The sequence below is a fragment of the Cetorhinus maximus genome, chromosome 5 (assembly GCF_964194155.1).
Source record: "Cetorhinus maximus chromosome 5, sCetMax3.hap1.1, whole genome shotgun sequence".
In the NCBI taxonomy this organism is placed as follows: domain Eukaryota; kingdom Metazoa; phylum Chordata; class Chondrichthyes; order Lamniformes; family Cetorhinidae; genus Cetorhinus; species Cetorhinus maximus.
This window is the reverse complement of record NC_135883.1, coordinates 2,181,809-2,195,098: the sequence shown is the minus strand read 5'-3', so window position 1 is coordinate 2,195,098 and position 13,290 is coordinate 2,181,809. Positions and strand designations below refer to the sequence as shown.

General features: G+C 46.6%; 1 protein-coding gene across 1 annotated transcript in view; it reads left to right on the top strand.

Annotated features, from left to right (window-relative positions):
- c5h8orf74 (chromosome 5 C8orf74 homolog) overlaps positions 1-13,290 on the top strand; it is a 33,036-nt gene that overhangs the window by 6,971 nt on the left and 12,775 nt on the right. The window contains exon 2 of the mRNA XM_078541422.1: positions 1,497-1,689. Within this exon, the coding sequence (XP_078397548.1) occupies positions 1,497-1,689 (193 nt within the window). The remainder of the gene's footprint in view (positions 1-1,496; positions 1,690-13,290) is intronic.

Genomic DNA, 13,290 nt, shown 5'->3' with positions numbered 1-13,290 from the left:
GTCTAAATTGCTTATACATACCACAAACAGCAAAGGACTCAACACCGATCCCTGTGGAACCCCACTGGACACAGGCGTCCAGTCACAAAAACACCCCTCGACCATCACCCTCTGCTTCCTGCCACTCAGCCAATTCTGGATCCAATTTGCCAAATTGCCTTGGATCCCATGGGCTCTTCCCTTCGTTATCGGTCTCCCATGTGGGACCTTATCAAAAGCCTTGCTGAAGTCCAAGTAGACTACGTCAAATGCATTGCCCTCATCTACACACCTGGTCACCTCTTTGAACAATTCAATCAAATTGGTCAGACATGATCTCCCCTTAACAAAACCATGCTGACTGTTCTTGATTAATCCCTGCCTCTCCAAGTGTAGATTAATTCTGTCCCTCAGAAATGCTTCCAATAGTTTCCCCACCTCTGAGGTTAGAACATTGCATTGGGGATCTCAAAGAAGGAAAAAGTGCATTTTAACATTGCGTACGTTAACTGTGAACAGACCAAGCAGTAAATCGGTATAGCATCACATTCTGCAGTACAGAATGGAATAGTCTTGTGCCTTGTGGTAGGTTGTATGGGAAAGGACTGATATTTGTTGCATTGGGTTATGTAATATCTTGAGACTTTGTGCACAGTTAGAAATGTTCCATGGGCCGGATTTTATGGAGAGCCGTGTTCCCCACCCGCCATGGCTGATAAGTTGGTCTGGAGCCCACTCACAAGAAAGCCGGCTAGCGACAGCCATTTTGCATTCAGTGGGGTGTTAATTGTCTCAGGGCAAGACTTCCGCCCCCTTCTGGGGAGCAAGTCCCACCTTAGTGAGCTGCTGGCAATCAGACAGCCAACAGTTCTGTAATTCCAGCAGTACCAGGTTTGAGTGGTGGCCACTGCTGGGACTACAGACAATCCCCGAAGAAGAGGAGGTTAAGGAAACTGGATTTAATGTAAGTCCGGGGTATCAGTGGGGCTGGGTTGCCAGATCCTGGTGAGGGAGGTGGAGGGCCAAGTTTGAGAGGCCAGTGGGGGAGGAGGGTTAAAGGGGGGTAAGTCTTTGGTGGGGGGGGTGCCTCCGACGGACACAAGAGATCCCCAAAGGTAGTCCCCACCCTTGCCTGCCACCAGCTCACCCAGTAAAAGCTGCCGGGTTACCCACTTGGCCTGGGCCTTCATCTACTGCAGGTAAAATAGCGTTGGGGTGGGCATGGCACTTAAATAGCCATTAATTGGCCAATTAAGGGCCTGAATAGGCCCAAGGACAGGCGAGCTGCCCAATGCCTTCACTCCTCCCCCCCCCCCCCATAAAATGGGAGACAGATCAGCAGTTGTCAGGAAGCTAGCGGACAGGCCAGGTGCTACATTCTATGAGCTCCCTGCCTTCAAACACACCAGCAAGTTCCCTAAAATCCAGTTTTATACTTTGTTATGTAATCTTAATTCAATTTAAAAATTGTTTGAAAAGTTTATCTCAAAATAAACTTTCTATTTGTTTGCTTTTAGAAAGAAGATGGTCGCTGTCTCTTAATTAAATTGCTAAAATGGGAAACTTTTGATGAAGAGAAAGATTTAAAACCAGGCATTCTTCTTGACTATCTGTACAATACTATTATATTTGCTGCTGAGAAAGGATTTCCGTGGCCCACTGTGGCACTGGCAGTGTGTTTTTCAGAGGAACTACTTCACGAAACTGAAGGTAATACTAAAATGCAAGTTATTGTCATGATTTTTTTTAGAATACTGTTGGCGCAGTGACATTGCTGTTTAAATAGCAGCTCCTGATTCATGATTAAGAGTTATGATCCCCAACTGAGGTTACCCCTGGACAAGCCTGAACCCAGAGTGGAACCCAGCTTAATAGATCCTAACTTTAAATTTATTTGTTTAGATACATGGAGAGTAGCTACTGAACAGAGTCACGGGAGTCAGCTGATGAGCTTTTAACAAAAGAATAAAACATTTATTCAACAAAAGAGATAAACTATATTATAATACCCCTTCACCCACAACTATACCTTTACAGATATATTCAGATTTGAAAGGATAACAGAAGTTAAAAGAGCTTTCTTATATTCTAATGTTCACAGTAAGCACACAGTCCATGCAAACCTATGGCGACCTGTGATCAGAAACACCACACTGAAACCAAGTGACAGATGCCACCTCAACCAGGTGCTATGGATCTCTCCTCAACTCCCCCCAGATGCTTGTCACACCATGGTCCAACCAGTCTCACTGATCTCTGTCTTTCACATGAGGGTTTTCAATCTCCACTCTTCAAGACCTCGTCTTGGAATCTTCTCCCAAACCGAAGCTTTCTCTCAGGTGCCTTCTGCAAGGGTTCACCTCCAGGGTTTCAAACTCTCCTTCCGATGTTCCTCTTCCCTGGGTCACCACATGCATTCAAGCTGTCTTCCATGCACTCTCTTTTACTGATCAGCCATCAACAGTACCACCGCTTCGCATGCCCCTAGCAAAGAGTTACAGACCGTCAGTTGTCTCGTTGGACCTTCTTGCCTCTTGCAAGCTGTTCTCGCTTTAAATCTGCTTTCTGCAGATTTTGTCTCTTTAAATCTGAAGCTTGGAGCCTTTCCCTCTACCCTTCACTCTTAACTTCATTAACAAGACCTTTTGCAGGTTCCTGTTCTTCCTTTCACTAGAAGGTCTGCTTGGGCCTTTCCCCTGTTTCTGCCTTACTTCTTTGGCCTTGGAAACTTTTGGTCTTTTGAGAAATCTACAGCTCCGTCTCCCAGTGTCCAGTCTGTCTGGAGTCAAGGTTTCAAACTGAATTTAAACTGCTGCTTCTTTAGTTTTCCTGTGTCTGTGGGAGGGACCTGCCTCTCTGGACGCCTGTTGCTGGGCAACAGCACTGTTCTTCTACTCTTGTTTGTTTAACTTAGCTCACAGCCATAAAACTCTCATTAGAAATGCAAGCATCTTTTAAAATAAAATAAAACTCAATTTGACCTTAACACACAGAAACAGAAATACAAATCAAACTTAAACTTTAAAGCTAAAACGCATTCCTAACACCCACAAAATACAAATATAACATACTTAAACTGTCTCTATTTCCTAACATTAAGAAGCATAGGATGATACCCTTTGCCATGTGGGTGTAGTACCAGCAGCGGCCACCACTTTCCCTGTGCCGAGCTTTGAAGAGCTGCTGGCCTCTGATTGGCTGGCAGTTCTTGGTGGGTGGGACTTCTACTCCCAGAGTCCTTGATCCCAGGGAAAGCCTGCCGCTGTCCAGTTAAGTGCCTGATTAGCACTTTATGCAGCGGGCCTCCTTGGAAAGAGGCAAAATACAGCTCTCACCGGCTGTTCAGCAAGAACTCCGTCACCTCCATTCAATACCTCCCTAAGATTGCTGCCCAGTCAAGTTTCTTTAGATCATCCCTGTTTCCTCAAAATTTGTCTCTCTAAATGTTTCTGTTGCACTTAATTGGTTTTCCATCATTAGTCTAACCTTAAATTTTATAGCAGGGAACATTTACCTCCTAGTGTTGCCCGACTAATGCCAATTTTCTGTCAAGGTGTTAACATCATGTTCCATTATTCCAATTACTGTCTCTATTTGTTTGACTTCATTTCTAATGCTTTGCATATTGACACATAAACAATAACGGTAAACACTGTAACCCCTAATACATTCATGCTCCTTAGTACACTTTATCTTCTATTTCTTCTTCCTTTCATTACCTTTCTCCAGTTGACCCTGCAGTAACTCTCCATATCATCCTTGATATCTTTACCCACTTCCCCTCCTCCTGACCATTAGCATGCTATTTTAGTTTCCTTTGATATTTCACTATCTTATCTCTTCCGTATGTGTTCCAAGATTTGCTTTTTCCCAACCTCACTGATTTAAATCCTTCCTCACTGCTTTATCTAACCTCCTAAAGCTTAAGTTTGAGAATTTTCCAATGCCCTATAAATTATCCTAATAGCTTAGAAGCCTGAAATCCTTCCCAGCACACCACTTATCTAGTCACATTTCATCTATCTAATCTACTCACTAACAGCAGTTCCTGAAAGCACTGTGGGTGTACCGACACCACATGGCCTGCAGTGATTCAAAAAGGTGGCTCACCATCACTTTCTTAAGGACAGTTAGGGATGTGCAATAAATGCTGGCTTAGCCAGCGACACCCACATCCCAAGAAAGAATGTAAAAAAGCTGGCACCTCAGAATCCTTTTTATTCGAACCCCAAAATCCTCAAACTCCCTCTGCAATACCTTTATCCTGTTCTTTTATTATGTCAGTAGTTTTAGTGTAAACCAGGTTGCTCACCTTCCATTTTCAAAACCTTCACATCCACTCATTTGTATCCCTTACTCTGTGACCGAGGAGGCAACAGACCATGGAGGATTGCTAATCATGGCTGCAGAAAATTACTACTGAACCTTTCATGGTTCCATCCCCATCCATAATCATTCTGCATGGACCCATGGCTTGGATCATAGATTCACTTTCCATATAACAGTCCTCATTTGCGTTTTAGATATTCAGTGCTGTATACATATCAAACAACTTCAGATCTTGTGGTTGACATAGCCCAGGAAGTATCACCCCTGAAGGATGTTATCAATGCTGAGCTTTGAAAATACCAGCAAAACTAGGGTGACCAGGTTTTCAAAAGTGAAATCCGGGACACCCTGAAGTAATGCTCTCCCAACAACACGAGGATTTCCTTTCGCAGCTCCTCACCTTCTCCTGAAACAAGAGAAATAGTCATAAATCAGTGCCATTTCTTCTTTTCAAAGATGATTCCCTGCCAAGTCCTGAGGAAACCACATTTTGCAGATGTAAACAACTCAGATAAGCATCTCCTACCTTCCTGCCAGTCTCACCTGGAAGTGCTTTCCAAGCGTTACCTGGAAATGTAATGCTGTGCTGTGAGGCAAAGTAGCACACAAATTGCACCCACTGTGGGGCAAAGAGCCAGACCTAGGACAAATGCGCAAATCTAAATTCAATTTGCCCTCATTTTGATCCTGCGGAACAAATGCAAAAGCTGAAAACCGGACATTTGAACCATTTTGAGGAAATTGTTGGGTCATTGGGATGTTTAATGATAAACTGGGACTGTCCCAGCAAAACCGGAATGTCTGGTCATGTCATGATAATAGTTGATTGTGGTAGTGGACTCCAGTATTAGATACTATATGGTACTCTGTACTAGATAGGGGGTCACCTAACATGGGGATTGAAGGTCAGAAAGCACATGTTGAAACCTGTCTTGATAGAATTCAGTTACTGCAGATATGTGTCTATGTTAGGAAAATGTGTTATCAATAAAGTTAGTTCAGCTACAATGTCGACAACCTGTGTGCATCATTGAAACAAAAAACAAGACAGGTCACACAAAGCAACACATGACTAAACTCAGTGAAGCTAAAGCTCAGTTACAGGTCGGCATGTCAGCTTTCCATTGGACCATGTAGCTGAAAAGTAAACAAGGACTGGAGAAATTTTGAAGATCTCACATTTTAAGTTAAAAAAATATAATTGAAAGAGTAGGAAGTAAGCCCTGTCTTTCTTTTAATCGGTCGCAACTACCTGCTTTTGAATGTGTCAATATGTAGTGTCACAAATATTTAATGAGAACAGGATTTAGGAGCAGGACGAGGCCATTCGACCCTTCTAGCTTGCTCTGCCATTCAATAAGATCATGGCTGAACTGGTTGTGGTCTCAACTCCATCTTCCTGTCTGCCCACGACAACTCTTGACTACCTTGTCTATGAAAAATCTATTTAACTCTGCCTTGAATACATTCAATGTCCCAGCCTCTACATTCTGGGAAATACTGGGAAACAGAATTCAACGTACTAATAACCCTCTGAAAGAAAAAAAAAATTCTCTTCATCTCCATCTTAAAAGGGAGGCATCTTATTTTTAAACTGTGTCCCCAAGTTCTAGTCTCCCTCTCAAGAGGAAACATCCTCTCGGTATCCACCCTGTCAAGTCCTCTCAGGACCTTATATATTTCAATAAGATCACCTCGCATTCTTCTAAACTCCAATGGGTTTAGGCCCAACCTGTTTAACCTTTCTTCACAAGATAAGCCCTTCCTCCCAGGAATGAGTCGAATGAACCTTCTCTGAATTGCTTCTAACACATTTATATATTTTTTCAATGAAGGAGATCAAAATGTACATAGTACTCAGATGTGATTTCACCAAGGCCCTGTACAGCTACAGCAAAGCTTCCCTACTTTTATATTCCATTTCCCTTGCAATAAACGCTAACTTTCCATTTGTCTTCCTAATCACTTGTACCAACATACTAACTTTTTGTGATTCATATACCAGGTCACCCAGATCCCTCTGTACCACTGAGTTCTGCAATCTCTCTCCATTTAAATAGTATACTGCTTTTCTATTCTTTCTCCAAAGTGGACAAGTTCACAATTTCCCACATTATACTCCATCTGCCAAATTTTTGCCCACTCACTTAACCTGTCTATATCTCTTTGCAGGCTCTCTACCTCCTTTTGACAACTTACTCTCTTACTCTCTTACCTATCTTGGTGTCATCAGAAAATTTACCTTCCATACATTCAGTCCCTTCAGCCAAGTCATTGATATAGATTGTAAATACTTAAGGCCCCTGCACTGATACCTGTGGCAATCCACTAGTTACAACTTGCCAACCTGAAAAAGACCCATTTAATCCCTACTCTCTGCAACCTGTTAGCTAACCAATCCTTTGTCCAATTTAATACACCATGTGCTCTTGTGTAGTAACCTTTTATGTGGCGCCTTGTCAAATGTCTTTTGGAAACCCAAATACATCACAGCTACAGGTTCCTCTTTAACCACGTTATTTGTTACTTGCTCAAGAAACTCTAATAGGTTAGTTAACCACAATTTCCCTTTTACAAAGCCATGTTGACTCTGCCTGATCACATTATGATTTTCTAAGTATCCTGCTATAACCTCCCTAATAATGGATTCTAACAATTTCCTTATGAAGGATGTTAGGCTAACTGGCCTGTGGTTTCCTGCTTTTTGTCTAAAGGTGTTACATTAGCTATTTTCCAATCTGCTGGGACCCTTTCGGAATCTAAGGAATTTTGGAAGGTTATGATTAACACATCCACTATCTCCGCAGCCATTTCTTTTAAGACCCTAGGATGCAGGCCATCTGGTCCTGGGGACTTGTCAGCCTTTAGGCCTAATAGTTTTCCCATCAGCTTTTCCCAGGTGATGTCGATTATTTTAAGTTCCTCCCTCCCCTTCACCTCTTGATTTTCAAGTATCTTTGGGAAGTTTTCTAATTCTTCTACAGTGAAGACAAACACAAAATACCTGCTCAATGCCTCCGCCATTTCTTCGTTTTCCATTATCAATTCCCCAGACTCACTCTCTAGAGCTTTAGTTACTCTTTTCCTATTTAAATACTTGTGGAAACTCATCTATCTGTCTTGATATTATTAGCTAGCTTTCTCTCATACTCAACTTTCTCCCTCTTCATTCTTTTTGTAGTCATTCTTTGCTGGTTCTTAAAATCCGACCAACCTTCTGACCTACCACTAATTTTTCAAATTTATTTCTTTCAAATTGATACTGTCCTTAACTTCCTTAATTAGCCACGGATGATGCTTCCTTCTCAAAGAGTCGTTCTTTTTCACTGGGATAAATCTTTGCTGAGAGTTATATATCTCCACAATGTCTGCCACTGCATCTCCACTGTCCTACCTTTTAACCTAGTTTCCCAGTTCACTTTAGCTAGCTCTGCCTTCATACCCTTATATTGGCATATTAGCTTTATTCTGGTTTAAATCACTAATTTTAGATGCACACTTCTCCCCTTCAAACTGAACGAGAAATTCTATCATGTTATGATTGCTGTCACCTAGAGGTTATTTACCATGAGGTTATTGATTAATCCTGTCTCGTTGCTCATTATCAGGCCTAGAATAGCCTGCTCCCTGGTTGGTTTTAGAATGTACTATTCTTAAGAAATTGTCTTGAATACACTCTATGAACTAATTTTCAAGGCTACCTTTGTCAATCTGACTCGCACAATCTATATGTGGATTAAAGTCACCCATGATTATTTTGCTACCTTTCTTAGAGGCCCCATTTATTTTTTCTTGTACACCTTGTCCTACCCTGTAACTACTTTTAGGGGCCCTATAACCTACTCCCACAAGTGACCACTTCCCTTTCCTATTAACTCTACCCAAACTGATTCTACATCTTATTCTTATGAGTTAAGGTAATTTCTCACCACTGTACTAATGACATCCTTAATTAACAGAACCACTTCCATCACCTTTTCCTAGCTTCCTGTCTTTTTGAAATATCAAACACTTTTCAATATTCAGGTCCTAGCCTTGGTCAGCCTGTAACCATGGGGAGAATTTTCTGTATGTCGGAAGTGGGAGCAGGCGGACGGGCACGGAGCAGATCGCCGCCCGTGATCAGCTCCGTGCCACCATTTTACGCGGGCAGGCCAATTAAGGCCTCCGGGGACAGCGGGAGGGGGCGGGCGGTGGCGGGACTACAATGACTGCCGGGTCCAATGGCGACCCGGCGGCCTGTTTGAAGAACGCACAGGCAGCCTTCCAAAGGCTGGAAACGATGGCCAGCAGAAGGGCTCCCGAGAGCGCTGTTGGAGAGCAGGCCAGACAGGAGGGCACCTCGAGGAGGTGGCAGCACAGCGTGAAATCCTCGTGCTGAGGGACGGGAGGAGGAGGCCCCTCCCTACATGATGAAACGTGCCTGGGAAGGAGGTGGCAGAAAGGGTCAGCTCGCACGATGTGGTGAGACACACCTGGGTGCAGTGCCGCAAGTGTTTCAATGACTTGTTGCGATCAGGAAGGGTGAGCCCCGTGTTGGCATTGGTCATTTAGCACAGCAGTTAGGTTGGCCCCCCCTGGCCACCAGCCCCCCCCACCCCGAATGTAGTTACTGCATTGAATCATTTACGACATGTGGCCTTTGCTGGCTGGGCCAGCATTTATTGCCCATGCCTAGTTCACCCTGAGAGGGTGGCTTCTGTATCCGCTGGATGTGGTGCACTTACACCTGCAGTACTGTTTGGGGGGGCGATCTCGAGGATCTGTACCCAGGCACAGTGCTGGAACTCCGAAACATTTCAAAGTCAGGCTGCTGACCGACTGGGAGGGAACTTCCAGGTGTTGAGGCAGCCATCCATCTGCTGCCCTTGCCCTTCTAGGTGGTAGTTTTTCGTTGCTTTGGAAGGTCATACCGTGTGGGTGGCAAATGTGATGGGGGCAGCATCTGGGCAAGCGGGTCAGCCCTGGTTGCTTAGTGTGAGTGTGCGGCTGCTCCAGGGTCACCATTCACTGGAGCCCTGCAACGTTTCACTCAGGTGGGGATGGCAGGGCTGCAATGGCAATCCAGGTACAGGGTGGACTAATCAACGCTCCTCTCTCCTTTTCAGGACAAGACCACACACAATAACGCAGAGCGGCTGCGGACTGGTGGAGGCCAGGCCCAGTTGGCGATTATAGCCAGATACGAGCAGGAGGCGATGGAGCTGGAGAGGCGCCATGTGCCCAGGTCAACTGGTAGCGGTGAGGTTGGGGTTCCAAGGGGAGGTCAGAATGCTGTGCATTGAGGTCACAATGTCTGTCAGTGCAAACATTCCACTGTTGACTGTTTAGTGAATTCAGCTTCCAACATGGATTTCCCATTGATTATTGAAGGAGGAGTGCATCCTGATCTGGGGGCCAGGCATGCACATTAACAGTGTCTCGACTTCAACTAATCAAATGTCCTTGTTCTTCCTTTCACCCTCACCGGAGCAGGGCTGGACTGAGGAGGCAGAGGGCCCACCTCTAACACCTGAGGGCACTGACAGCTTACAAGCACCAGCGTCACACCCTCTCTGCCAGGCAGGCACCAGCGCAGATACCAACACCTTGGTGGATGAGATCGACGGCTAGTGTCCCAGGGCACAGCGGTGAGGGCACTTCATACTCGCTTGAGTTGCAGGCGGAGACAGAGAGTGCCCATGGCACCGACAGTCAGAGGACTGCAGGAGACCAGGAACATGCTCAGTCGGTGGTTGATGATGTGACTCTGGAGTTGTCCCTGAGGCAGCAGACGCTGGAAGTCCAGCAGGATCTACAGGAGGATCTGGAGGAGATACATGAGGAAATGCGTGGCATGGTCTCTGTGATGGAGGAGTCCATGTGGAGCATCAGCAATGCATTGACCCTCATGGCCAAGAGTAATGCTTCCTCCATGGAGAGAGTGGCAACTCTCATGGAGAGGGTCCTCCAGGAGAACAATCAGCGCTTCCTGGGGATGTGCTCGGACCTGAAAGCCCTCAGTGGCATTGACCTCAGCTGGTCAGTGTCAGTATGGAAGATGGATTGGGCACCCAGTATCCCAGCTCGGTGCCCATCCATCAATGGTGAGCAGGGAGGTCCGAAGTGACCTCACGTCGGTGCACGAGCTGCCTGTCGTCTCTGCGGGCTCCTCTCAGGGCGCTCTGGATGAGGGCAGCAGCTCCTCTGCCCCTCTGCCAGTGACCGTGGGATCCGATGAGGCTGCAGTGACTGGGGAGATGCCAGCTGTGCCACTGGCCCTCCCAGGCGGGGCCATCACAGGCTCCACGGGCCAGAGGACACCCGACAAAGTCATTGAGGCCAACAGGGCAGCAGAGTGAGCAGGCTGTCTCCAATGCCACTCCCAGCTAGGGGGAGCACCTCGATGTAGCACCCGAAAACGTAAGCACTTAGGCACCTTAGGCACACCACGGGCTTATCACTGGTGGTTTTCTGTTGCCCCCGTATTAGTTGATTATTATTTGGTGTGCAGCTCAACACCTGTGAATGAACTTTCTTCTCTGTTTTGTTTTGTAAAATCATTAAATGCTTTAGTTGTGAACAAGGCTCAGGGTGTTTCCTTCTGCAGGTGGACAGGAGCCCATGATGTTATGAGTGACTTGTCTGTCATTGAGCTTTATTGACAAGGCACATAGTTAATGTTACTAACCAGGCAGGTGTTGTTCTCAGGTATCGAGTATGGAGCCTTCAGCCCTGGTATGTGTTGAAGCACACCATCTGTGGTGTGCTAGCCGAAGGTTTGTTGGATTAAAGCCTCCCGGGTGTCCCTGCCTCCCTGGAGTATGCCCGGGTCAGCGTCTACCCCCTCAGCATTCTCCTGTGCGTGTTCATCCTCAGCCTCACTACTGGACTCATGGTCTGCAGCCGGAGCATCTGCATCTACACCTTCCTCCACTGCGTCCCCCCTTTCCAGCACCAGATTGTGGAGAGCGCAGCATGCAACCACTATCAACGACACACGATCTGGGGGGTACTGGAGTGCGCCCCCTGAACGGCCCACGCATTGGAAGCGCATCTTGAAAAGACCAATGGTTCTCTCTACCATAGCCCTTGTGGTGCCGTGGCTCCTATTGTACCCCTGCTCAGCCTCTGTTCTTGGATGGCGGAGAGGTGTCATGATCCACCTTCTGAGGGGATAACCCTTGTCACCCAGCAGCCATCCATCCAGCCGGGCTGGAACACTGAAGAGCCTTGGAACCTGGGAGTGTTTTAAGATGTATGTGTCATGGGAGCTGCCTGGGTAACTTGTACAGACTTGCAGAATCTGCATCTTATGGTCACACACTATCTGCATGTTCATGGAGTGGAAGCCCTTCCTGTTGACGAAGGCACCGGGCTCACCTGGTGGCGCCTTGATGGCCGCATGTGTACAGTCTATAGCACCCTGGATACAGGGGAACCCAGCAATCTCTGCAAAGCCTCTGGCTCGCTCAGTTTGGCTGGCCTTGTCCCAGTGGTAGTGGATGAAAGTCAATGCACGCCTGAACAGAGCGTCTGTCACCTGCTTGACACAAGTGTGGACAGCTGATTGGGAGACTCTGCAAAGACCACCCACTGACCCCTGGAAAGAGCTGGAGGCATAGACATTGAGGGCAGCCGTAACCTTCAATGCCACTCGCATGGGGTGTCCACCCACACAGTTGGAGCTGATCTCCTGGAGCTGACAAATGGAGGTCATTGTCTCCCTTGAGAGATGAAGTCTCCTTCAGCACTGCACCTCAGACATATTGAGGCCACTGCTTCGCCGCCTGTAAACCCTGGCAGCAGGATAGTGACGTCTTCTGCGGCCCCTTCCTGTTGGTCCTGCGCCTCTTGTGCCTGTCCTTCCAAGGTGACTCCCCTGGAGGCTGAATATGGACTCCTGGCCTCTGCCCCCTTCTGGCCCTCCCTCCTCAGAAGATGTGCCTCCAGTGGAGAGCACAACTCCCATTCCCAGGCTAAGGGAAGGCTTCCTGAAACCAGCAAGGCCCCATGAATGATGTTTACTCTAGAGTCCTGACCTGAAACCTGTTATTCCTGTCCAAGCAGCTGTGAAGAGATTTGAAGCTCTGCTGTTCACTCAAGCAAGTAGGCGTAAATTTAAAAATTAAATGCCTAACGAACACCACTCACGAGTCCACTCACCCCTCTTATCCTGCCCTGGATAAGGTTTTTAAAAATGTGGCCTACCCACCTGCCTGTGGCCCCCGTGCGATGCTCTGAAGATCGCACGGGCTCCTAAAAATCACTGTCTATTAATGGCTCGAGGGCCTTAAGTGGCCCGTTAGTTAATGGCGGGCGTGCATAGGATCTCCTAGCGCGCCCACCCACTGAAATATTGCTATGGCGCGCGGTGACATCGGAACCCACGCCCAACGTCCCCGCGCGTCATTTTATGCGTCGGTGTGTCGGGCCCACCCCCGTACGCTGACTTCAAAACTCTGGCCCATGTCTCTGTGATGGCTATTAGGTCTTACATATCTATCTGTGCCTACAATTCATCCATTTTGTTATGAATGCAGCATGCATCTATCCCTACCTACCACATTCTGGTTATCCTTACCCAAATTGTTACCCTGCTATGTTACCTTATTGTTTCCCTTTGATTTACCACACCTCCTCTCACATGATCCCATCTCCCACTATTTAGCTTAAAGCCCTCTGTAGCATCCTAGTTATACCCGCCAGAACACTGGTCCCAGCATGATTCAGGTGAACCACTTTCCCCAGTACTGGTGCCAGTGCCCATGAATCAAAACCCATTTTTTTCCACATGTGTCTTTGAGCCACACATTCATCTCTCTAACCTTTTTTACCCTATGCCAATTTGCTCACCGCTTAGGTAATAATCCACCTGTGAGGTTCAACCTTTTAATTTAAGCCTAGCTGCTCATAATCCCTAAGTAGAACCTCTTCAGTCCTATCTACATTGTTGGTACCCATGTAGACCAGGACAATTAGATCCTCCCCCTCCCAATGTAT